Source organism: Myxocyprinus asiaticus, chromosome 9 (genome assembly GCF_019703515.2).
Source record: "Myxocyprinus asiaticus isolate MX2 ecotype Aquarium Trade chromosome 9, UBuf_Myxa_2, whole genome shotgun sequence".
NCBI classification, from domain to species: domain Eukaryota; kingdom Metazoa; phylum Chordata; class Actinopteri; order Cypriniformes; family Catostomidae; genus Myxocyprinus; species Myxocyprinus asiaticus.
In genome coordinates this window covers 17,116,945-17,144,346 of record NC_059352.1, presented here as the reverse complement: position 1 = coordinate 17,144,346, position 27,402 = coordinate 17,116,945, and the positions used below count along the sequence as shown (strand labels likewise).

Below are 27,402 nucleotides of genomic sequence, written 5' to 3'. Positions count from 1 at the left end.
TATCCGAAGAAACTGAATGGCTTTATATTGGTTGGAATTTTTTTGTGGAGGAACCCACCTTCGAGACAGTTCTGTGAATGAATCTACACATTCTTTGTGTTTATTCTGCCTATTGGCTGGGGTTTGTTTTACAAAATATTTTCTGTTATGTAATTTTGCCTCACAAAATTTGTGCAGAAGCACCAGACTTGAGCAATCCGATGGCAAAGTTGTTGCGGGGGCTCTCATAGGCGTACATGGACCTTTTGAGTTTAGAGGGATTGACGCCGGCTGGCGCTGTTTTTCTTTAATCTGTTTGTTTGGTTCGGGAGGGAGTTTGGGGTTTGATTGTTGCACAAATGTTGGGATGTGGTCTGGATAATCTTGTTTTTGACACACAATTTATTTTTTCTATTATATCAAAATGTCAAATTATGAGTGGGTTATCCTTCTCCACATGGAATGTGAATGGGTTGAGGCACCACATAAAAAGAAGGAAGGTTATTTATTTTCTTAAGTGTAAGAAATGTGATATAGTGTTTCTTCAAGAAACACATATTTCCTTGCAGGAAGCTGAAAAACTGGGAAGATATGGGGTGGGCATTTTTTCTTTAGCACTGGCTCAAGTAAGAACAGGGGAGTCATTACATTGATAAGTAAACATCTACAGTTCAAATCTCTCAAACAGATTAAAGATAAATTAGAGAGAATCATTATTGTTTTAGCAGAAATTCAGGAGCAAAGTTTGGTTTTGGCTAATATTTACGCACCTAACGTTGATGATCAGGGCTTTTTTATTGATCTGGAAGGGATGTTGCAAGCCACTGGCACCCCTCATGATATAATATTGGGAGGAGACTTTAATCTTTTGATGGAATCAGTCCTTGATCGTAGTGAAGCAAAAGTGTGTATGCCCCCTAGAGCAACATTGACACTTCACAGGATGTGTAAAAATCTTGGTCTTGCAGATATTTGGTGATTTTTGAACCCATCTGGTAGGGACTATACATTTTTTTAATCAGTTCATAAGATTTATTCTAGAACAGATGTTTTTTTTTTTTTTGTTTTTTTTACATATACACATATATATATATTAAGTCCCTCATTTCATCTGTTGTTGATGCTCAATTAGAAACATCTTAGTCTCGGATCACACCCTGGTGAGTTTAGAGATGTTACCACTTACAGAGAAAAATAAATCATATAGTTGGCACTTTAATGTATCCCTTTTGCAAAATCCTGATTTCTAACAAATGTTAAAGACTGAAATCAATGTTTATATGGAGACCAACTGGTCCTCAGTATCCTCTGTGGGCGTGGCTTGGGAGGCACTTAAGGCCTTTCTTAGGAGTCGGATCATACAGTATGCCTCATTTACCAAAAAATCCAAAGCCCGAGAACTTGTGGAGTTGGAAGGGAACATTATAAGTGCAGAGGCAGAGCTGAAGTGCAGAATGTCATCTGATGGCCTCAGAGAATTGATCTGACTGAAATACAGATATAATGCTATTTTGTCACAGAAAGTGGAATTTTGGTTATTCAGGTCAAGACAGTCATACTTTGAGTCGGGGGACAAAGCAGTCTTTTTCTACCATTTCCTCTGTGAAATCTGCTGGTGGTGAAATTTTTACCTCAGCCATTGATATTAATAATGCCTTTAAAGAGTTCTATCTTGATCTTTATAGTTCCAAGTCTTCGTCTACTGATGAAGATATTAGAAAATTTGTGGAACCATTAGAACTCCCTAAACTGACGACTGAGCAAACAAATTCTCTTTGACGAGCTTGATGAGGTAATTAAGGCCTTACCTACAGGCAAGTCTCCGGGGCCAGATAGTTTTGCTGCTGAATGTTTTAGACCTTATACTACAGAACTGGCTCCACTTTTGTTAGAAATTTATACTGAATCATTAAAAAAATGGAAAGCTTCCTCCAACCATGACACAAGCCCGGATCAGTCTGATTCTTAAAAAGGACAAACATCCAAGTGAGTGTAAAAGTTTCCCTGATCCAGCTATATGTAAAACATTTTACAGATTAAGTAAAGTTATGACATCTCTTATGCATATAGATCAGGTGGGGTTTATTCGGGCCATAGTTCTTCTGATAACATTAGGCGTTTCATCAATATCTTGTGGTCAGTAGTGAATGATCAGTCTCCGGTCGCTGCCATCTCACTTGACGCCAAAAAGGCATTTGATATGGTAGAATGGGGTGTACATTCATTGGTTGGATTAAGTTACATTATAGACATCCTGTAGCAGCGGTACAAACAAATGGATTCATTTTAGATTATTTTACTCTGGATAGGGCACTCGGCAGGGTTGCCCTCTTTCCCCATTATTGTTCTGTCTTGCCCTGGAACCATTAGCAGCCGCAATAAGAAAGGAGGATCATTTTCCAGGGGTCATGGCGGGAGGTGTGGCGCATAAGCTTCTGCTTTACACAGATTATATTTTATTATTTGTCTCTGACCCTACTAGATCTATGCCTTGCCTCCACAGAATTATTAATTACTTTTCCAAGTTCTCAGGATAAAAAGTAAATCGGTCTAAATCCAAAGCTTTGGCTCTGACAACGTACTGTCCAGTAACGGCCTTCCAGCCGAGCGCCTTCCAGTGGCCCAAACAGGGCATTAAGTATTTGGGTATTTTATTCCCAGCAAATTTGTCTGATTTAGTTAGTGTTAATTTTGACCCTTTAATTAAAAGGTTTTCGAGTGATGTGGACAGGTGGGCTTCATTGCATTTATCGATGACTGGGAAGATTAATGTTATTAAAATGAACTGTATTCCAAAATTCAACTACCTGCTACAGTCACTCCCTATAGATGTCCCCCTCTCTTATTTCAAGCAATTTGATAGCATAGTGAAGTCCTTCATTTGGAATGGTAAACGTCCCAGACTACATTTCAACAAATTACATAGGCCAATTGACAAAGGTGGGCTAGGTCTACCCAAGAATTTGTTTTATTATTATGCGTTCGGTCTCAGGCATTTGGCTCATTGGTCGCTTCCACCTGAAAGAGCCCCTCCCTAGTTTTCTATTGAACAGGAAGTCCTTGCCCCTATTTCACCATTGTAAAGCCTTTCTATCAAACTAACCGGAGAAGTTAAGTCACACCCCGTTATTTCACATTTGCACGTGATTTGGACAAGATTGGCTAGAGTATTTAATTCTGACATTTTTTTAAATGTTGCCTCAAGCAGATGGCTGAACCCCAAATTATGTATCAATAAGTCCCCTTTCTGTTGGTCAGAATGGATTGTGAGGGGGGTTGCTACATTCGGTGACCTGTATGAGAGTGGAGTGTTGAGATCTTTTGAGAATTTGGGTCATCATTTTGGGATTCCCAGATATCAGTTTTACAGGTATTTACAGCTGCGCCACATGCTCTGTATGGTTTTTGGGAGTAGCACACACCCCCCTAAGGCGGCTTATGCTTCGGGAGAGGTGATTACTGCTTTTGGAAAAGGTCATGAGGCATCAGTGTATTACTCTCTGCTAATTCAGAGTCTGGGGGATAGAGCTTTAACTTATATCAAGAGATTATGGGAGAAAGATTTGAATTTGGTATTGGAGGAAGGAGTGTGGACTAGGATTCTAAAAAAATGTCCAGTCTGCATCTAGAGATGCAAGGGTTCGCCTTATGCAATTTAAGATTTTACTGGACCCTCTCTAGATTATATAGGCTTGGTCTTAAAGACACACCCACCTGCTGGTGTTGCCAATCAGAAGTTGGAGACATAACTCATGTCTTTCGGGGGTGTGTTAATATTCAAGATTTTTGGTTGAAGGTTCAGAGTTATTTGTGTGATGTTTTGGGCACTCAAGTTTTACTTTGCCCCAGACTTTGTATTTTGGACGATGGGGCGGTCATAAATTTGGGGGACAAATTTATAAAAAATTTGGTTCTGACAAGTGTTATGATTGGCAGACAAGTCATTTGAAGGGGTTGGAATTCGGACGGAGCGCCATCATTTCCGGAGTGGTGTGCGGAGATGGGGAGGGTGGCAGCTTTTGAAGAAGGGGTATCTAGAGGATTGGGTAATTTGGACTTGTTTGTGGGAAAGTGGGGCAAATATCTGGCATTTCTGGAGGGCTTTCGGGGAGGGACAGTGGAGAGAGAGGTGTAGATGTTATGTGTGTGATTATTATATTTTATTTATTTAATTATTTTATTTTTGGCAATGTTTTTTTAAATCATTCAAATTGAAACTCTCCCTCTTCGTCATTCATACAGAATCTCCCAAAAACTTAGGGCTGTGAAATCTTGTGCAATCCTCGGTTGGTTGAAGTAATTATGGCAGCTGTTTCATCCAGTAAGTTCATGATGAAAACTTGGAGTCCCACACCCCACTCACTTCATTCAATCATTCCAACCACACTCTTAAACCCATTCATACATCTTATTGGCCAGGCCTCTTCTCTCCTTTCACTTATTGCAGACTGAAAGCACATATTGATGAACTGCGAATGGACCGAACAAAATAATAAAAAGTGGCATAATAATATAACATGGGGAAAGAAAGTGGGTAAACTGACGAAAACATCATATGCATGTGTGTGTCATAAATGGAAAATAAGCAAGACAAGGGGTATATCCGGATAAATTTCTCAAATTCATTTTAGACAGCATTGTCTCAGGGCAAATTTAAGGAGGTGAATAAAACCTAATACAATCACATGACTGAACACGGAACATGTTCCTGAAGTCATCTCCTCATTCCTGACACACTGAACCTGATTGAACCTGATTTTTATTTTTGTGCCATCTCTCGTCCTCTATTTCTTTTTTCTGTGAGCAAATGATATGCATGAATTGTAAGAATTAGTGCCAAAACAAGGTATTGAAACTTGAGAAAACCTAATGTTTGATGTATTAAAAATACTTCAGATGTCTGTTTAAATAAATAAATTCTCAATTTAGAATTAGATTAAATATGTAGAGTGTAATACCTGGACATTGCTTGTGGCTGTGACCAGTGGGAGCTCCAAAACTTTTCAAGTGGGATGGTCATGATGGGTCCAAATATATTTTCAAGGCAGCACACATTTTTCACAGTGTTGTAAGTACATTTAAAATATCAAATTGTTTGACCATAGTCATGCTACATGTTATTAATACTGAAACATATCAAATAAATTCACTGCAACAATTAAACAATATCACACAAGCAAAAGGGCTGTTGTACTAAATATCAGGATGGCTGTGGTTGGGCTGTTGGTATTTGCAGGTAATGCTGTGCTGGTATTTTAATTACCAGTCATCCAGAACTTCTACTAGCCAAAATGAAAATATCAGAAATAAACTGGATAATTGAAGTCAATACATAGATTTAAATATATTGTCCAATAAATGTTTTTCATATTATTTAAACAATGACATCCCTGTTTCCTCTCAACAGACAAGGAACAATATGCTCAAATATTACTACCTGACTTGATGAAGCAAGAACACTACATTTTTTTTTTTTTAATAGTCAGCTGTAATTTAATGCATGTTATTAGAAAACAAAACATATCTCCAAAAGAAGTACCACAGAAAAAACAATATTGCCAGTTGCTTTGTCAGTTTGTGTGTTACATGAGAAAATATGTTTTAAAAGATGTTTAAAACTACCTAGATGCGTAACGCATACTCTCAAAGACAACTAATCTCTAAACTACTTTAAAAAACATTTAAAATCTCTAAAATACTTATTTAAATGACACATCACTAGTAGTTTGAGTTTCTTAAAATTATCTTTCAAAAATGTAGCCTGTTGTGGTGGTACCATGATACAATTAATTATAGCAAATATTAACATCATGGTACTTTGATATACCATACTGCCAGGATTGGGGAGTAACGGAATACATGTAACGGGAATACGTATTTAAAATACAAAATATAAGTAATTGTATTCCACTACAGTTACAATTTAAATCATTGGTAATTAGAATACAGTTACATTCAAAAAGTATTTTGATTACTGAAGAGATTACTTTGCATTTTATTGTCATTTGTGTCATTTAATATTTAGTCCTTTCAGATGGAAAACATTTATACATACAAATGATGTGATCCAAAGTGCATTTGAACAGCAGTGAAACACTTTCTTATGATGTGTTACAGTCATACAAGCAGACAAAGTAGTAAGTTTGAAGTAAGTTTAGAGCACAAGAAATAGAAATAAAGCTTGTGTAAATTGTCAGCTTTATGCTAAGCTAAAATGCTATTTCTAGCCATTTTACATGCACATGTTAACAGGCACGGTCATATTTTTCTATCAAGAACATTCACGTTGGATCATAATTTCTTTTTTCTAGTAAGACCTTTGATATTAGGGCAAAAGTCGTATTCTTGATAATAATTTTTGTATTGTTTTCCTGTAAAAATATCTACAAAAAAAAAAAAATCCTTAAAACAAGATCAATCAAATTGAAACAACACTGCATAAGATATTTAGGTTTTTCAGAGAATGTATTTTTAACATGTGAATTTTGTCTTACTGTACTGAGTTTTTATATTCAAAACAAGTGAAAAAATCTACCAGTGCTGAAGAAGTAATCCAAAGTGTTTAGAATACGTTACTGACCTTGAGTAATCTAATGGAATACATTACAAATTACATTTTACAGCATGTATTCTGTAATCTGTAGTGGAATACATTTCAAAAGTAACCCTCCCAACCCTGCATACTGCTTGTGTACTTGAAAGAACACCATGGTACATGTCCAACTTTGGTACTTTCGTGTACTGTTATGTTTTGATACTCTTTAGGTAAGAAAATGTCTTTACTTGCAGTACAGAGTCGTTCACAAGCAGACACAGCTTTTTAAACTTACTGGAGACCTTTTTCATCACTGTCAAATGTTAGAAAGCATTTGTTGCTTTTATTTGAAATGTATTTTAGGTAAAAAGTCCACTTCATTTTGCAATTTGTTTGTTTTCTGGGTTCTAAAGTATCCCGTTACCGTTTTAACTGTTTACTGTTTTAATTCAGTGCATGTAAGCCGTCCGAATGATTCTGAACGAATTTCAAAACAATTCAAAACATTTTGCTGAGCCGTTTGTGATACATTCAAAAGAACAGACTCAAAAGAGTAATTAATTCAAGGACCGCACATCACTAGTTTGTTTCTAAACAGCCAACAGAGAAAACCATACACACAGCTTGATTGTTGACATACTGTCAGGGTAAACGTTATGTTGTAGCATGATAGAATAACTTGCCAAGCTTGATTCTCACCCACATTTACAGTTAATTTCAAACTTAGAATTATGGTAGCACTGCCACTGAAGCAGTGTAGGAATATAACCCCAAAATTATTGTGGCTAAAAAAAAAAAGAATACAACATTTAATTTTAGAGTGATATTTGTGCAAATAGAGTGCTGTGAGTTATTATATAAAAGCAAGAAAAAGCCATGAAAACCATTTAGTTGAAAAGCATGCTTATCAGGGGATCAGATCAGGCATCTCATGTGAACACAGATGTGCCATCATGATCTGGAGATACAGTTTCTAATACTAGTATATCCAAACACCAGCTAATAAATGTGCAGGATTTGAGTGGTTCAGTGATCACCATTTATCAGCCAAGTGCATTTATCCATTGCATATGACATAAGACAAACATTATATACAGAATAATTCACGAGATTTAAAAATACATTCCATCTAAAAATACAGAGAAACATTTCCAGAGAGAAACATCAGCACTAGAAAGGGTAGTAAGACCTTGCCTTTCTTTCTTCACTGACTTTCCCTGTTTTATTTCTTCATATCTATTGGTGAAATAACCTGACTGTGTACATTTCTTCCAGGATTGAGAAACAGTTGGCATACAGTGATCTCACATCAGAGCACAGATATCTCAAACACACCCACATACCTTGTTGTGTTAATATATCAGTGCCAGCCTATGGGGTTGAAGGATGCAGTGAAGGTGTGGCTGGTGGACCTATTTGATTAGACAAGAGTCAAGAGACATACATAGGCTGAGAGAAAAAAACTGCATTGAATGAAAAGGGAACAGAAAAGAGATCTAAAAAGCAGGAAGGAAGAAACAGAACCAGAGAAAAGAGTTTCAGTGGACACAGACACCAGAGCAGTTGCAAGGTAAGCCGCAGAGAGCCAATATATATATATATATATATATATTATTTCTATTATTATAATTTGATTAATGAATTTTTTCTCTGACTTTATGCCACTAATAATTGCTAGTGGAATTATTACCACAAAAAATGTATGCTTTTCAGCTTGAAATCTTTTTGTTAACATGCTTGAAGTTTAAACATAATTTATATGGTTTGTGAGAAGTACAACCTTCCGTGTGGTGCACAATGATGCACTTAACACCCCTAAAACCACAAGAGAGACAAATGTGTTAAGTCTGAACTACAATTATTTTTCGTCCTTTCAAATCAGTCAAGCCAAATTAATCTGAAATGATTTTGTACACATAACATTAATCTAATGATAATTATAGGATACACTTAGGATTTACTTTCAGATTACACATTAAGATGTGACAACAGCTGCATTGCATTACACGCTGCTTTGCACATGTTGAGTAACACATTGAGTAACACAAGTTGACATCCTGCATTTTGACATGATATAATCAATCTTCTTTTTAATTAATATAAAATCTTCATTTATAATTAATATGAATGCTGTATTATGACCATATTTAAAAAGGCATGTACATAAAGAATTCTGTATCAACTATACAAATACATTCATAGAAATACATTCCCATTGATTTGTTAAAATACATTTCATTGCCAAAATAAGATTTTACTTTTTTTTTTTTTTAAATGTTATTATTATTTGCTTGAGTGACAGCAAATAGTTCCCTCAAGAATTTAAACAAAGATGGATCATTTGAATGTGGCACCCTTTTTTAAATGTCCATATTGCTCGGTTAAATTTAGCTTAAATAACATAGCCTACAGTACAACTCATTAATCTATTAAAATTTTAGAAATGAGATTTTCAAAGGTGCTTCAGAAAACAGGATGTGGTAATAATGCCACATCTTATATTGCTGAATCCAGTTACATGTTAAAAGGAAAACCCATAAAGCAGCTCGTAAAATGACAGGTGGTCTATAAAACACTTGCATAAAATGTGTCTGTGCATAAGGGTCACTGGCTTCATTAAGTGCATTCTAAAGAAATGTGCCACGTATGTTTCTAGATCAGTGGGTAACTGAATTTGGTTCAGGACCCAGATTGTATAGACATTGTAATAAAGAGCCTGTGGGCCAGCCTTCAGACACAGGATTTAAACTATGTTGAAAGAACTTATGTATTATTTCATTCATTTTTTTCAGTCATTATTTATTCATTGGGATTTGTTGATTTTAGATTTCCTGTTTTTAATAAATGGGCGTAACCATTTCAGAAAGTGCACACCTAATGTAGTAGCGTTCACTTAATCTATTTTAGGAAATCTGAACTGTTTAATTGTGTAAATGTTTTAATATCTGTCCTATTTATTGTATGTATTTATTAATTTTCATTTTAACTCTCATCCATCATTATTTATGTCTTTAATATAATTTAAGTACGAGAAGACAAGAGCTATTTTTTTTTTTAAATAGTATGTTCCAATTAGAAGAGGCGGGAAAATGTGCGCAATAAGCCAACCGCCACTAGGGGAACAACAAGAGGGATGATTGTGTTTGAAGCACGTGAGAAATTAGGGTGTTTGTTATTTAGCAGTGCTTGAGTGCAAGGAGTCTGGCCTCTATTGTTTAGGGAGGTGAGTGGGTGCTGTTTTCAGTACCTCAACAGTTGTTAGTTTTAGACTGTTTGTAAATGACTGTTAGGAATTTTCAGGATTGGACCTTAAGTATCAAGTCAGGGCTGCAGTCGCTGTCTCAATCCGGATCCTCGCGAGGGGAGAAATGAATGACACACACAGAGCATGTGTCAAAGATTTCTCGTACTTGATTGTTCAGCACAGCATTATATATCTTTATAAGAACAGGATAAGCAGTACTAACTACATTATCCAATGAGATTAAACATTACCTTATTTGGAGAAAGCACACATAAAGATTCTACATTATGTAAATGAACAAAATATTCTAGAACGGAGGAGTGATATTTAATCTTTAACTCGAGACATTCAGAGAAGAAAAACAGGAAACACTTTCCACATGATTTCCATTACTGACACACACACACACACACACCACACACACACACACTATGAAAATAGGAACTGAGTACTAGCTGTTAAATGTCAGCTTAAACATATGTCAACTGAGAGATGATGTTTCTTTTCTCACAATGACCATGGTTTTATTCTACTCAAGCATTAGTTTTATTTGCACATTTGGCACCTCTACGAAATTAAACATTATTTTTGGAACGCCATTCTTGCTTCCTGGTGTAATTCTACTTGTGAATGCCTTTGTTCTTTCCACAGACATCAAGTGGCTACAATTACCAAAAATTCTTTGGTACAGAATTTAAAATATACATAAAATAAAATCTTGAAATGTATTGATTGGTTTATTATTGGATTCTAAATGTCTCTATAGTTTCGTGCTCTCGGCAATCAAGAATTCAAATCACAAAACCTATATTTATTATAGTCTGGGTCATGCTTTTTTTTTTTTTTAACCTTGCATAGTTTTTGTTCATGTTTTTCGAGAATGAGGGTATGTTATGCAACCTGTCCATGCTGGCGAAAGTCTAATTATGCTAGCTTCTGCCAAGTGACATTTACAGCATACAAAATACAGTATAGTTTGATTGGATGCACAACCTTTGACATAAGTAACAAAAGTTAAGGGAAGATGGCAAGCCTATTTATTTTGCTATTCTATCTACGCACGATTATACAATTAGTTGCACTTTAATTATTTGCATGTAGCATCATTCTTTCCCTGCTTTCCTTGACACTATCCTATGACCCTTTTTGTTTTGCAACCCACCAGTCAAGAATCACAGATCTAGACCACAAGGTTTTTACATGTTTTTTTTTTTTTTTAATTAGTACAAGTGAACAAAAGTCTTAAAATCGCATTGTTACTTTTTAAATTTATTCTCAGGATGTGGAACACCACGGATCTCCTGCGAAACAATTCCTTCTCTTGTGCTTCCCCGTCGGTGGAGGGCTACCGCTATTTTGGTGTCCTCTTGGGATCAGCTGTCACCATAGTAGGAACAATAGGGAATATTCTGACAGTGCTCGCCTTTGCAACAAATACCAACCTGAGGACGCGTTTCAACGTTCTCATTGTAAACCTGGCCCTCGCTGACCTCCTCTACTGCACTATGCTTCAGCCAGTCAGCGTTGACTCATACCTGCACCTGCGCTGGAGGGGCAGATCCACCTGGTGCCAGATGTTTGGATTTCTCCTGTTCCTATCCAACAGTGTTTCCATAATTACGTTATGTCTCATCGCTATGAGTCGTTACCTGGTTGTTGCTCATCGCATGTCACGCTTTGCTCGTTTGCTGCTCTCTCAACGTGGCATTGCTTTGCTCCTCATTTCATCCTGGACACTGGGTCTGGCCAGTTTTGGTCCCCTTTGGCCCGTCTATGTATTTGCACCACAGGTGTGCACCTGTAGTTTCCATCGAACAAAGGGGCGACCTTACACCACTGTGTTGCTTTTCCTTTACTTCTTTCTCGGCCTGGGTTTCGTGGGATTGTTCTACTTTCTGATCTACCGTAAGGTCCGTATTGCTTCTAAAGCATTTCTGAAGTATAGGCCCAGCCTTCGTTCATCCAAACGCAAGAAGGCAGAACCCGAGGGGACTGACGACAGTGGAATCAGTGCTGGAGCTTCAACTCAAAGCTGTGAGATCAGCAACAACAGTGGCGTTGGACCAGAGCACCACAAGAACAAAGCCCTTGAGAACTCTGGGGATCCTGAGGGTCACACAACCAAACAAGAGCCTAAGACAACTTCAAGTACCATTCAGGACACCGCAAAGCCTTCACAGCTCAAAATCCAGACCACAACTCCAGAATCCACTATAGGAGAGGACAGCGAATTTAAACGCGTGACTCGAATGTGTTTTACGGTCTTCTTGTGTTTTGTTGGCTGCTTTGCACCATTTATTTTATTGAATGTAGCGGATAAGGCAAACCGTGCTCCACAGGTGATTCATATGATTTGTGCAAACCTTACTTGGTTAAATAGTTGCATTAACCCTTTGTTGTATGCAGCCATGAATCGACAGTTTAACCAGGCCTACAAAGACCTGCTATGTAAAGGTGTACAGCCACTCACATGGATATGGAGATCGCAACGATTCAGGATAAAATGAAGATTTGTACTCCACAAGTCATTTCAAACTGAACTAGAACTGTGAATCACTCCAAGCAATTGCCTTTTAAACAGTATTAGGTTCAGTCCTTGTAGTAACTGTAATCTAATTACTTTTAAGTCCAAAAGTAATGACACATTACATGTTTTATTAAAATGTAATCAGATAAGTTACTTTCAGTTAAGATAAGTTACTTTTCATTTCAGGACATCACTAGGTTACACATTTCTCTCTCTTTTTTAATTTTTTCTCCCCAATTTGGAATGCCCAGTTCCCAATGCGCTCTAAATCCTTGTGGTGGCATAGTGACTCACCTCAATCCGGGTGGCGGAGGACGAATCTCAGTTGCCTCCATGTCTGAGACCGTCAATCCGCACATCTTATGTGGCTTGTTGAGGGTGTTACCGCAGAGACATAGCGCGTTTGGAGGCTTCACGCTATTCTCCGCAGCATCCACGCACAACTCACCACACGCCCCACCGAGAGCAAGAACTTCATTATAGCGACCATGAGGAGGTTATCCCATGTGACTCTACCCTCCCTAGCAAGCGAGCCAGTTTGGTTGCTTAGGAGACCTGGCTGGAGAGGGTTACACATTTCTAAAAGAATATTATTTTTATAGAATACATTTAAAACAAGAATAATGTTCTAATGTATGTCCGTTACGAGTCCTGTAACGAGTCATTTTAAGGAAGAAACTTGTGCAGAGTGTATGTCTTGAGTGAAACAATGAACAGTGATGAAATATAGACATTTTTTATTGAATTTGTTGAGTGGAAAAGTGTTTTAGAAAGTAACCTTAAAGTAATTAGTAATTTAATTCCTTTTCCAATGAAGTAGTCCGTAATCAAATTACAATTTTAGATAAGTAATTAGTTATCTTTAATGAAAAACCAAGACTGCTGCTTGATACATACAGTATAATGCACAATTAAGGCACCAAAACTAACAATAACTGAAATGACATATAGGTTACAGCAAATATCATTTTATAAGCATTGGGCTCAAAAAGTCTTCGACCACTAGTAAAAATGCTTCTTTTTACATTTTTCTTAATAAAAAGAATTGCATTGGAAGTTAAATTATCCAAATAACACACAATAAATCTGAACTGAAAAATCAATCAATGACAGCATGCACTCCAGCTGGCATGGAGTATACAAGTTTGTGCAAAAGCTGACTATCCTTGTTATTCCAACATGACATGAGAAATTTTCCAATGACTATCTTGTGTCCTGCAATGGAAGCAAGGAAATTTGACCTTTTGTACAAAGAATTAACACAGTCAATGTCATAAATGTGCTAATTTCATTAGCGAATTAGTGAAATAGCAGAACCTTAAAAATGTGTCACTCATTTTACATCATGTTTTTTTCTTCTTTGTTTTCAATTTCTCAAAATCATAAGACTTTATTTCCAGGTTTATATTAGATTTAAATCCCAGATGTTCAATGTGCTCTGAGATTTTTATGTTTTGTATTGTCTATGTTATATCCTATTTTCTATTTAAGGCTACTTTGCACATTAGAATAGGTTTTCTGGAGTACTTTTAAGTTCAGCTTTTAAAAATGAAGGCTTCTGTAATTAAACATATCATGCCCTGTAAGCAATTCTTTTTTAAGCTGTGGGATTTTCCAGCTCTGTCAAAGATCGGAAAGAAAATGTGTCCTGTCACTTTTCACTGTGCACACACACAAACTTCCTCTCTTTATCAGTTCCTCTTTTCTGTGATTATACATTGGCAGAGGAAATATTGTGTGCTGTAACATGATTCATAAGATAAAGGACATTTGTAACCTCATTTACAAATGAACATGGAAGTTTAAATTGGGCAATAGTAAGGGTTGGGAGGGTTACTTTTGAAATGTATTCCACTACAGATTACAGAATACATGCTGTAAAATGTAATTTGTAATGTATTCCATTAGATTACTCAAGGTCAGTAACGTATTCTAAATACTTTGGATTACTTCTTCAGCACTGGTAGATTTTTTTCACTTGTTTTGACTATAAAAACTCTGCCAGTACAGTAAGACAAAATACACATGTTAAAAATACATTTTCTGAAAAACCTAAATATCTTATGCAATGTTGTTTCTAAAGCAAGATAAATCAAATTGATCTTGTTTTAAGTATTTTTAGATATTTTTACAGGAAATCAATAAAAAAATTGTCATCAAGAATAAGATTTTTGCCCTAATATCAAAGGTCTTACTAGAAAAAAGAAATTATGATCCAATGTGAATTTTCTTGATAAAAAAATATGATCGTGCCTGGTAATATGTGCATGTAAAATGGCTAGAAATAGCATTTTAGCTTAGTGTAAAGCTGACAATTTACACAAGGTTTATTTCTATTTCTTCTGCTCCAAACTTACTTCAAACTTACTTCTCTGTCTGCTCGTATGAATGTAACACATCATAAGAAAGTGTTTCACCACTGTTAAAATGCACTTTGGATCACATCATTTATATGTATAAATGTTTTTCATCTGAAAGGACTAAATATTAAATGACACAAATGACAATAAAATGCAAAGTAATCTCTTCAGTAATCAAAATACTTTTTGAATGTAACTATATTCTAAATACCAATGATTTAAATTATAACTTTAGTGGAATACAGTTACTTATATTTTGTATTTTAAATACGTAATCCCATTACATGTATTTCATTACTCCCCAACCCTGGCAATAGTGAAAGCAAACAGAAGTGCCACAGCTTCATTTATTACCTCACGTTTGAAACCACAAGACAGTTCCATGTTAAGTACTCTCTTCTGCATACTTTACTGTTTTTGTTTGAAGCATCTATCAACTGTTTATGCTCTGCCATCTACAAATTAAATAAGAAACCATTTCTGCATTTTGCCAGTTTTGAGGAATATTTTCACAATTCTTTAGAATCTTTATTAAAATAATTATTTTTTTTCTTTACTTAATATATGCATATTGATATCAGTGTTTTGCCAGTCTAATTAATGTATAAATATATGTTTACAGTATATTTCTAAAGAAAATCTTAAATGAAAAGCAATAATTTATTTTTTATTTGTAAACTGCTTCGTTTAAATACTGAAATAAAACAAAGCCAGCAGTGTTTTTATATTTTTGACAGAGCTATTTCCTCTTATTATCTTTAGTCTCAAATAATAGACATTTCGGCTTTAGTCTGGACACACGCACACACACACACACTGCCGTAATGCTAGTAAACCATGCATTTCTTACAGTGTAATCTCAACATTTTTAACACTGCAACAAAGGAACAGCCACACTGTGAGTGACATCAAAGCTGAGGTAAGATAAAAACAAGCAATTTTGTTGTCAGAAAAATACCATTATTAAAGGGCATCAAAATTCTCATGAATCATCTCTAAAAAGTTGTTTGCTGTTATTATATTTGTGGGATCATACTCAACCAGATTACACCAAATGTAGAAAGCAGCAAATTTCATAATCATCAATATATAAACTAAATGTGTATACATTACACAGTGGAATGTGTGTCAATTCTAACAAGCAATTCATTTGAATATTTGGCAACTGTAAGTGAACAGATATCGACTGGTTCACCATTCTGTTGGCACGATGTCTCAACATTCTATAGAGGCCATATAAATACAGGGATGTAAACTCATGAGCAGTGAAAAAGGTGACAAAGTCATAACAGGTGTTCCAGATGCACACTCACTGAACACTTTATAAGGAACACTATACTAATATTGAGTAGGGCCTCCCTTTGCTCTCAAAACCTCCCTTTTGCCTCAATTCTTTGTGGCATGGATTCTACAAGATGTTGGAAACATTCCTTTGAGATTCTGGTTCTGTTGACATGACTGCATCATGCAATTTCTGCAGATTTGTCAGCTGCACATTAATGCTGCGAATCTCCCACATCCCAAAGGCATTCTATTTGATTCAGATCCAGTGACTGGGAAGGCCACTGAAGATCAGTGAACTAATTGTCATGTTCATGAAACCAGTTTGAGATGACTTTTGCTTTGTGACATAGTGCATCAACATACTGGAAGTAGCCATTAGAAGATGGGTAAATTGAGGCCAAGAAGGGATGCACATGGTCAACAACAATACTCAAATAGGCTGTGGCATTCAAGCAATGATTAATTGGTATTAACGGGCCCAAAGTGTGCCAAGAAAACATTCCCCACACCATTACACCATCGCCACCAGCCTGGGCTGTGTTTCCCAAAAGCATCGTAAGCTTAAGTTGATCATTGAGGCCATTGGCGTCAATGGTTTCTGCGATCTACTTAGTCTCGATGCTTTTTGAAATGCAGCCCTGGACTGTTGACACAAGCCAGGTTGGGTCCATGGATTCATGCAGTTGGCGCCACATTCTGACCCTACAATCTGCGTTCCTCATCAGAAATCGAGACTCATCAGACCAGGCTACGTTTTTTCAATCTTCAACTGTCCAGTTTTGGTGGGCCTGTGCCCACTGCAGCCTCAGCTTTCTGTTCTTAGCTGACAGAAGTGGAACCCAACGTGGTCTTTTGCTGTTGTAGCCCATCCGCCTCAACGTTTGACGTGTTGTTCATTCTGAGATGCTATTCTTCTCACTACAATTGTACAGAGTGGTTATCTGAGTTACTGTAGCCTTTTCTGTCAGCTTGAACCAGTCTGGCCATTCTCCATTGACCTCTCTCATCAACAAGTGTTTCTGTCCTTAGATCTGCTACTCACTGGATGTTTTTTTTTTTTTTTTTTTTTTTTTTTGGCACCATTCAGAGTAAATTCTAGAGACTGTTGTGTGTGAGAATCCTAGGATATCAGCAGTTACAGAAATACTCAGACCAGCCCATCTGGCACCTACAATCATGCCACGGTCAAAATCACTGAGATCACATTTTGTCCACAATCTGATGGTTGATGTGAACATTAACTGAAGCTCCGGACCCGTATCTGCAGGAATTTATGCATTGCAGCCACATGATTGGCTGATTAGACAATAGCATGAATAAGTTGGTGTACAGATGTTCCAAATAAAGTGCTCAGTGAGTGCAGAATTTCTCTTGATCTGTTTGTTGTATTTAAAGCTTTTTTAAGTGTTATGCTTAACCCTTTCAAGTGATTTTAATAAAGAAATTTAGAAAATTTTACCAAACAATTTGGGCAAATTAGTTTCAGAAAAGGTGACTTTCGCTGAAAGGTTAGTAGTTTGCATCCCTGTAAAAAGATCTGAAAACAAAATATTCAAAAACACATTCAGGCACTTCTCTACATTGTGCCATCTTAATAGTGGTGTAAAATATGACTGATCATAAATGACAAAAAAAAAAATGATAAGGTTAATGTCTTTAAGAGGACAAAAGACACACCATTTCACAGAAATAAATTTACCCACAGATAATTTTTTAGCTATGTTTGTTTTTCATTAATGAGTAATCACGAGATGCAAAAAGATAAAGCATCACCTTAATATTAAAAGACAACTGAAATGAACATAGTTCCCCTCAATGTAACATTAAGACATTACATCTCAACCAAGACAACTGTATCTCTTTTAAAGTTTACTAATTCCCAAGTTCCAAACCAGGGGATACAAACAGATAAAAATTGCTTTTGTTGACATTTTCATGTGTTTTACACTTCTTAAAAGTTTAAACTTCCAGGTTACTTGGAGAATTTGTTCTATATTCATAAATATATGCACAACATGACCACAGAACTTACAGGGCTGCACATGAGCTGCTTTTAAACATTAGCTGGGAAGTAATGGCTGATTGACATTAAGGTGCGTCTATTAACACATTAATAGGGACTAAATAAAGTTTCAAATTATATCTCTTTAATAAAATCTCTCCAGTTTTCTTTTTTAGAATAGAAGAGGACAAACTACTCTGTTGACTTGCAAAAAAGCTAATCAATTCTTAGATCAAATAGTAGGGGTTTGTATTTTTCACAAACACAGTCAATATAACTTAAAAAGTCCACGTACTATTCTCCAAACACAAAGGTGCAGTAATATATATTTTGAATTATTTTCAATAAAACATTTTCCCCCATTCCATTTATCTTCGTTTTCTAGGGACAAACATTTACTAGCAGCTTATGACCTCATTCTAGAGTGCAGGCTTTGTTTTTTGACTTGGATGCATCTGGTCAAAGGCTTTCTTATGTTAAAATAGAGAATAGATCCCAGTAACAGATACATAGATGAACAGAAAGACAGACATATAAATGGATGGTTTAATAATGAAATTAATATTGCAAATGAAGTTCTGAGCTGTAATAAGCATTTTGCATCACTAATACTGAACCAGATCTATGGAAAATGGCTTGCAATGATGCAACATTTAAGTCTGCAAGAAGAAATGCTTTAAAAATGAAAAATGTGTACGTGAGACAATGAGTTGTTCAATTAGGTCATAGATTTGAGTTAAAAAGGGTAAAATTCAGGGTGTCAGTGGAATGCTAAAAGAGATACCATAATCAAGAAGACCATGATCAGGGATGGAGGCCTCTGGCTCCTCCTGCAGGAGAGAAGGGTTCATTCCATTCAGGATGTTCGGATCACTTAGAAACTCTTGCAATGTGGTATTAACATCAGTGTCAGAAGGAGAGAATGCTTCTGGAAAGAGGTCATTCACACTAGTCTCAGGAAAAGTGCCTTGGAAGCATGGTGCTGAAATGTTGGAAACTGTTTCTGGGAATGCTTGTAAAACATCACCGGAATCATCCTCTAAAATGATGTTAAACAAGTCAGCATCAATGGTTGAGCTGGACAGCATGGGTGAATTCTCCAGCCCTTGGAGCATGACATCATTTTCTGCCTCAGAAGCAGGAGGTTCTTTATTTAAATGAAGGATAAATAAAGAAAGAGATATTATAAACCCAATTAGTGCATCATTACAACAACAGCAAATTCGTGCAGTTCTGACACATTCCTTCTTTGGTGGACTCTAATAACTGAACATGCATTACATGCATTTTAATATAATTTAAAGGTTAAGTTTACCCAAAATGTAAATTTCTCTCATTATTTACTCACCCTCATATTGTTCCAAATCCAAATGACTTTCTTCTGTGGGGGGAAAAAAAAACGGAACGTTAGAGACTGACTGACTCAGTCACCATTTACCTTCATTGAATGGAAAAAGATGGAATGAAAGTGAATGGTGACTGAGGCAGAGTAAATAATGAGATAATTTTCATTTTTGGGTGAACTATTGCTTTAAGAAAGCAAGTTCAAGTCTACTAGCTTCCATGCACACAAAAAAATGCTACATTTGTATTAAACGGCTTCCACATGACTCGCTTCGGGGCATCAACGCATAAGTGCAGGGTTCGCAGAGGTTTTTAAGAGTGAAATTCAAGCACTTTTCCAGCACTTTCAAGCTACCTAAATCATCTTTTTTTTCAGCACCTCAAAGCTTTAAACATACAATTATTTTTGACAAAAATGCAATGACAAAAACATCTTATGTTCAAACCCCATCTATAAAAATTTAAGTTTCAAGAATTCATTTACAGCTCCAGTACAAGATGGAAATCATTAATAGCATTACAACCAAAGCCATGCATTAACCGAGATAAACGGCAACACCAGGAATCTATGGGGTTTACAGTTGGGGAAAACAAATCCTTGTTACTGTAGTTACCCATTGATTTTTATGTGGAAAATCAAAAGAAATTTCAAATAGATTTGGCTATTTTTGAAAAGGAAGTGTGTGTGTGTGTGGGTGTTTTTTTTGTTTTGTTTTTTTCACTTCAAATAAAAGCTAAAATTCTACAATTTATATTTTTCATCAGCCATTTGAACAAAGGATAAAAGAGGACTCTTTCTAAAGACTGAAGTCTGTACACTAATTTCAGCTGTTTTAACAGCTAAAATATGTAAGGGATAAATGTATACAGTCAATCTGGAGCACACATTCAATAAGGTCTTTGAACACTGCTTGTCAGCAAAATATATATCTGCAAGTTTATAATACTCAAGGCATGTTTTCCACTAAAGGAGTTCATAGAAGAATAATATTTAATCTTAAATATAAATGTGTTAATCATTTTCAAATTGGTGAATATATCAACATATCAAATTACATACGAATAAACAACAATATACACCCACAAATACCCAAAAAAATTAATAAATTAAAACAAAATGTCATGTGGGGATGTCCGTGATCAGTTTTAACGATTTCATAAGCAAACCAAAAATATTAGCCTACAATACTGTAGTACAACATGAATAATTATTATTGAATATTTGAATTTTATTGTAGTACAACAGTAACATTTCTTTTGTACTTTCTTTACGTTCACATAAATTTGTCCCGTTAAACTCGAGCCTTTATTTTGACTGTAAAGTGACAACATTTGTTTTTCTTGCATAGTGTTTTTAACATGCCCCTCATTCACAATCTGGGGAAATGCCACCTCCTACTCTTCTGTGCCCCAGTGTCATGTTATTACAAAAATTTTAGGAATTATGTGAAAATTTCTTAGCAATTTCATAGCACTTTGCGTTATCAAAGCATGTGATAAGAAAATTGCACCGCGCACCAATACCAAACCAAACTCAAAGCACTCCTGAGATGGATGGAGTTGGCCATTCACTTTTTACCAGTTCACCGTATCATGCTTTGGCCACGTGAACGCAGACTGTACGTACATTTATCTAATGAAACTGCAGCCTTTAGGGGTTTAATAGATCACACTGGGCCTTATTGCAATTTCAATTTTATTTTGATTAACTCTACAGCTTTAAAATGAACACATTTAACACGCGTTAACTTTCTGCCCTACTTTTGAGAGATATATATATATATATATATAGATTGTAAAGTTATTCCAAAGAAAATTCAAGTTTTAATAAAATCTTCGTCTCTGTTCAAACCCTGTACTTGACAAGCATTGCAGAAAGCATCGCGAAAGGATAATTATACGAGTTTGTCCAGCAAGAAAGCAGGAGGTGTGAACAGTAAACATTGAAAACATGTATTTATTGATTTAAAGGGGTTATGAAACGGAGAATCAAATTTTCCTTGATATTTATACATACAAGAGGTAACTGTCCTATTAAAACATATTGTGAATTTCAGAACTGAGAACTTCATCCCCAGCCTAAAAATCATTTATAGTTACCACCCTGCTGAAACATCTCATTTTGAAATCTGTGTGTCCATGACATCACGAGACTTTGCTCATTTGTATTTACACGTCCCACAACATGCATCATCGGACCCTTGGCCCCACCCTCTGGTGCTCAGGTCAAGAGACAGAGAGAGAGCAGGACAGACAGGCCTAGTGTGGCTAACTTTTCCTGAGCAAGGGGACACATCTGGACTATTTTGAATTGTTTTTGTATATAAACATGCACTACACAGACTTCTTTGACTGTTGTCATGTATTTCCTGCCGCTTTTAAAAGACACGGTGTCAAGTTACAACTCAGAACAGGAGACGTCATTCTCTTTCATTCAGCTGCTGTGCCTCTTGCTGTTTTGAGAACAAACTCATCCTGGACCCGTTCTTTCACACATCTGCACTAGTTTTAATTGTTGGTGTCTGTAAACATACACTAGATGGATGTCTTTGACCGTTTTAATGTGTTTCTGGCGATGTGTGCCTCAGTGCTCCTATGTGTGTGCGTAATTTCACTGTGCTTTGGACTATGTATGTGCATTTTTTTTTGGCTCCTATCAGCGTAGACTGTTTTTGAACCAGTCATAATACATTCAAGCTTTGCAAAGAAACTGTTATTGAAGGATGGTGAAGTTAAAAACACTATTGGACCTGATCACAAAACAGTGAGTAAACAGATTAATTCATGAATATTTCAAATGTCATGCCTGTTTGATAGTTTATTGGTGCTACTGTGCTTTAGTGAACAGTTAATTATATTTGGATGCAATGTGTTGGATGTGTGTTATGTGAAAACTGTGAAATATCATTTAATTATGTTTTGGAGCTTTGTTCATTCTCTTCCAATTGAGTTTCAAATATGGCTGTATTTGAGGGCACGATGTTGCATGATGTTGGCCAATCATAACAGCGGGCGTTTACACTGAAGTTTAAAGGAGACCCTGAGGCCAAAACCGAGCGTTTCAGTCAGAGGGCAAAGACAGGGTGGAAAATGATCATATATTACTAAATTATGATTGTTTTGGTACAAAAAAACATTACAAACATTATCAGTGGACCTCAGGGAAGATAATAAAATTATTTTAAAAATTGCATTTCATGACCCCTTTAAATTAGTTAAAGAAATTAGGTCTCTGGAGTCTAAATGCAAGGAAACAAAAAGGTAAATATTTATGGATAGAAAAATTAGACATTCAATATGTTTCTTGTTGATTTGTACTTTAAAAGACATCAATAGTGATGCAAAAACGTGCGTGAAAGTTACTTTGCTGAAAAGTTGACCCTGTCGTTGTTAAGACAGTCTTTGTGTATATGCAAATTGGTAATCATTGTCTGACACTTTGCAAGGACAGCAATTTGAATTTTTCGGCTCCGGGAGCAACACTAACAATTCACTCCATAGACTCTGTCCACTCCATATAATCGGCATGTGGAATCACTTTAGTGTAATGGTTAAATTTGTGTTATTGAAACAGAAAAGTATAAATGCCCACTCCCCAGTCAAAGTCCTTCACACAAACTGAAGGTCCCTTTGTGCACTGTAAATCAAAAGCACTTGTGGAGGGAAAGAGTAAGAAAGGGAGGGTCTAATCAAGAACCCGGCTATTAACAGACACTTGAATTGGCCTCTGAATGGAAGATATGCATCTGAAAAAGCTTTAATTACTATTTATCAGAAAGTCATGCGTTATGAAATCCAGGTGTACACTATCACCACAATGATCATCCAGCAAGTGAGAGGCAGGATAGAGATGAGCTGATTAGGTTTTGAGGGGCCGTGGAGGCTGGACTTACCTCTGTGCTGAGAGCACAGGTCAGAATCTGGCCCCTCTCTGATGCTTGTACATCCGTTCCTGCAGCAACCAAGCACAGAGAACTCAGTTTACTATGGAAACCAGTAAACCTACTCATACTAGGGTTTTACAGCATGATCTTTCACTCCTGAAACTTCATATCAAATGCATGGCATAATTTTCCAGATAATATAGTAGTAACTACTTAGCATTAGGTCACAATGTGACCCTCACATTATCATATAATGATGCTATATACAACATCCAGTAATAAAGTCCTGTATAATCTCTACACAGGCAGTAAAACAAGTCTTCACTAGCCAAAGAATGCTAAAGTGATTTACAACTTGATTTTCTTGCGGATCCAGCACCACCTCTAAGCTCTGAATGAAGCCAGCATGTGCCTGCATGTGTGTTGGACATCCATCTGACCTGACCCAAGTTAGTTTAAACCACTTGTTCTCTGCCATGTAACAAGTCATTAGTCAATCAGACATGCTGGCTATTATATAAATTAGATGGCTTTTTAAGGAAAACCCAACAAGAACATACTGTATGATTTTTTAAACTTACAACAGTTAATAACCATGTAACAAATTATCACCAAAAGTAACTCTAAATAGGGATGTGCAAAATTACATATTTTCCAAATCAACCAGACGGTAGGTTGCTTAAATGACTAGTCGGTCTTAAGAAAGCTCTGTATAATTAGGCTGGTTTTTGGTTCACTTGACACCGATCAAACATGTTTCTTAGGGAGCATTTACATAAGTGTACTTGCTATCAAAAACAACCAGATGGAGCACAATGAAATGGACTTATTAAATCAATACTCTCATGTCAGAAAACAGCGCAATACATGACACAACAACTTAAGGCATCTGTCTGAATATGTATGGCTGTAGCGGTTGTGCTTCAAAGTGGATACATTTAAAAACAACTTTTCTGAGAGGCTTTTATCATGTCCAATAGCTAATCATCAGCATGGTAATTAAAGCACCACAGCTAAAATACCTAAACAGAAAAATAAAATAAATAAAATATTGTGACCCATCTCTACTCTACAACATACGCAGTTATTAAAGTACCAAAACATTCCAACACGAAACGAGGAACAACATGAGATTCTTTGCACTAATGAAGCACAGCTCTTCAGTGCTGAACAAATAACTAGTAACTTTCCACCACTGTAAATACCATAAAACAAAAAGTGCACTAAACCCCAGCATCAGGGCATGTGTGCAGTCACAAAAGTTAGCTATCAGTCAGTATCATCTATTGCAGATTAAAACAAAGAACTATACACTACACAATTTTTGAAATAATTATGCATGCAGACAACACAGAAATATAAACCAAAAAAATTAAAATAAACAAAATATACGTACTCTTTGTGTGAAACAAAAACCAACTTGGTTTTGAGGTATTTCAAGTAAGGATTCTCCTCTGAAACAAACAAACAAACAAACACACTTACTGTATGTATGAGACAAAAAACAGTTGGGTTTTGGGAAAGAAAGGATGCTCTTCTGAAACAAATAAAAGAAGGGGGTAATTTATCATGTAAAAGAGTATTTTTCTCTCTTCAAACACATACAGTACACACACTTGAACAGTCTGGTTCCAGAAGTAAAAATACTATTAATTTCCTCCATAGGTGAAATGATTTTAAATGATAACTTATAAATCCTTAAATGATGGTATATGTTTTGTTAAATGTTGTTTCTATACATAAAACAACATTAGCGATCAAGATTAAATCAGTCGTTTTATATTTTTCCATAGTTTTGAATACAATTACATCATTCGCAATGCTTCTTGGCAATATAGTTCATTTCCTCATGAAAGACGTTGAAATACACAATCTAGAGGCCTGGGTAGCTCAGCAAGTAAAGACGCTGACTATCACACCTGGAGTCGCAAGTTCGAATCCAGGGTGTGCTGAGTGACTCCAGTCAGGCTTCCTAAGCAACCAATTGGCCCAGATACTAGGGTGGGTAGAGTCACATTGGGTTAATCTCTTTGTGGTCGCTATAATGTGGTTCTCGCTCTCAGCGGGGCGCATGGTGAGTTGTGCGTGGATGCCGTGGAGAATAGTGTGAGCATCCACACACACTAGGTCTCTGTGGTAACGAGCTCAACAAGCCATGTGATAAGATGTGCGGATTGACTGTCTCAGACACTTGACTGTCGTCCTCCGCCACCCAGATTGAGGTGAGTCACTATGCCACCACGAGGACCTAGAGCGCATTGGGAATTGGGCATACCAAACTGAGGAGAAAAGGGGAGAAAATCCATTAATTAAAAAATTAATGGGACAAATACTTCCGGATCAAAGACAGCTGAAATCGCATGCACTGATCAAACTGATGTAGTTAGATATTTTATGTTGTTTATTAGCTACTAATATTTAAGCTGTTTAGATAATTTAAGTGAGGCAAACTACTTTATCATAAGGGTAGTTTAACTGTAACTTAACAACTTTAAAGCTGAAGTGTGTAATCTCTGTGCTTCTAGTGCCTCCAAACTGAACTGCGAAAATAAACATTGTTTTCAAATAGCTTTCCTGAATACTCCCTACTTCCATTTATCGAATAAACAGATAGTTCCACCCCAAACTCATGCCACTGGTTGAGTCAGTGTTGCTGTGTCGAGCTGGATGGGCTACTTCAACAAACAGAGCAGTGTTTACAGCACCACATATATAGTGTTTACAGTTGTTGAGAGAATGTATGTATAACTTACTTATAGTTGTCTCAACATACTTTATTAAACTGGGACAGGAGAAAGTATTTTAACATAAAAAAAAAAAATGACACACTTCAGTTTTAAATTATTTAAATTATTTTAAAATTTACTTGGCTAGCTACAATTTCGAAGAAGTTTAGCACCGCTCCCTGATAAACACACCCAGTGCATCTCATATCACAAACACATTCACCTCACGGCAAATTTGTATTTTTTTTTTTTTTTTTTTTTTTTTTTTACATAGTTTTGCATTATTGTTCCTTTTTCATTTTCTCTCAAGGTCTCTTTCTCTCTCTCACAAGTGCACACACATCTGCAAAACATACACCTGCTCACCTCCAGTCTTTTCACTGTAGTACTTGCTGAACGCCTGGTCTTTAGGGGTGTTTGGGTAAAGATAACACAGTGGGTTAACTGAAACATTTGCAGCTTCCATGATCTGAAAATTGCGGACAATCTCAGGCAAAGCAATCTGCTTCAGGTCTGCACTGGTAAATGGCTGCACTGCTCGAACATTTGGTTTGCCTAAAACAGAACATAGAAAAGTGTGTTGAAATGTTGTTGACAATGTGTGCATTCATTCTTACTTTTATTTGATAAAACATGGTCATAGACTGAAGTGAGAGTAGTTGCATCACTTTGGACAGTATATATATATAAAGGTTTACCATCGTTAGAATACTGCACCCAGCTAAAAGTAATTCCACCATCTCTGATACTCTCGCTGAAACGCAACAGGAAAGTGCCATTCTGTTTCTTCTTCAATAAAACCTTCTCCTTTCCTTTGCTCACAAAACCCATTATAGATCTGCAGACACAAACATACTTGTGTTGAACAAACATCTACAGCTTGATTTCTATCTATCTATCTAGACATCCTTACCCATCACTCCACAGATCCAACAGGTATGTTTTAACCAGGTTGAGAATACCATCCAGCCACACCCACAGGGTGAAGGTTGTACCAGGGATATTCTCCTAAAACCACACACACGCGCACGCACGCACGCACGCACGCACGCACATGTAAATAAACACTTACACATTCATTTTAGACATTTCAGTAAGAGCTTTATAAGATCCTTGTGTTTGGCTGTTCTTACCTTACTGAATCTGGCCCAGGATATCTTACAGTTGTCATAATGCTGTTGTTTACCTGATTTATACATAAATACACATGTTCACATCATTACCAAATAGGAGATTACGTTTTAGCTTTTACCATGATAAATATTATATACAGTGGAGTTCAAAGATCAACACAAAAAATCTGGGATTCAATATATAATTTAAACCTGGAAATAAACACATTTTTAGGATTTTGGAAAATTGTAAACCAGTAAACATTATCATGTAAAATGAAAAAGCTTTTAAAATGACTTTCATTTCTAGGTTACTAATCAAATAAGCAAATTTCTGATCAATTTGGACAATCATTGCTTCCATTGAAGTAAACAAGCTTTTTATGCTGATAATATACTTTGTAA

General features: G+C 36.2%; 2 protein-coding genes across 9 annotated transcripts in view; one reads left to right on the top strand and one right to left on the bottom strand.

The window, feature by feature from the left end:
• Nucleotides 1–5,442: 5,442 nt before the first annotated feature.
• LOC127445754 (signal transducer and activator of transcription 3-like) overlaps nucleotides 5,443–27,402 on the bottom strand; it is a 48,108-nt gene continuing 26,148 nt past the window's right edge. For 4 of the 8 annotated variants that reach the window (XM_051706025.1, XM_051706027.1, XM_051706029.1 and 1 more), the window contains 8 exons: nucleotides 27,019–27,071; nucleotides 26,799–26,893; nucleotides 26,584–26,723; nucleotides 26,252–26,440; nucleotides 24,556–24,613; nucleotides 23,169–23,227; nucleotides 19,280–19,312; nucleotides 14,804–19,078 (listed from right to left, as the gene is read on the bottom strand). In XM_051706025.1, coding sequence (XP_051561985.1) covers nucleotides 18,684–19,078; nucleotides 19,280–19,312; nucleotides 23,169–23,227; nucleotides 24,556–24,613; nucleotides 26,252–26,440; nucleotides 26,584–26,723; nucleotides 26,799–26,893; nucleotides 27,019–27,071 — 1,022 coding nt within the window. In that variant the 3' untranslated portion in view covers nucleotides 14,804–18,683. The other 4 variants (XM_051706028.1, XM_051706032.1, XM_051706030.1 and 1 more) reach the window with 3 other exon arrangements.
• On the top strand, nucleotides 7,934–15,370 carry LOC127445757 (G-protein coupled receptor 84-like). The gene is made up of 2 exons (XM_051706034.1): nucleotides 7,934–8,084; nucleotides 11,038–15,370. The coding sequence occupies exons 1-2, from the start codon at nucleotides 7,987–7,989 to the stop codon at nucleotides 12,263–12,265; spliced, it is 1,326 nt and encodes a 441-aa protein (XP_051561994.1). The 5' UTR covers nucleotides 7,934–7,986; the 3' UTR covers nucleotides 12,266–15,370.

Coding starts and splice junctions, on each gene's coding strand:
- LOC127445757 (XM_051706034.1), top strand. CDS start 7,987: ATGAAAAGGGAACAGAAAAGAGATCTAAAAAGCAGGAAGGAAGAAACA. Junction 8,085..11,037: donor GACACCAGAGCAGTTGCAAG/GTAAGCCGCAGA, acceptor ATTTATTCTCAG/GATGTGGAACACCACGGATC.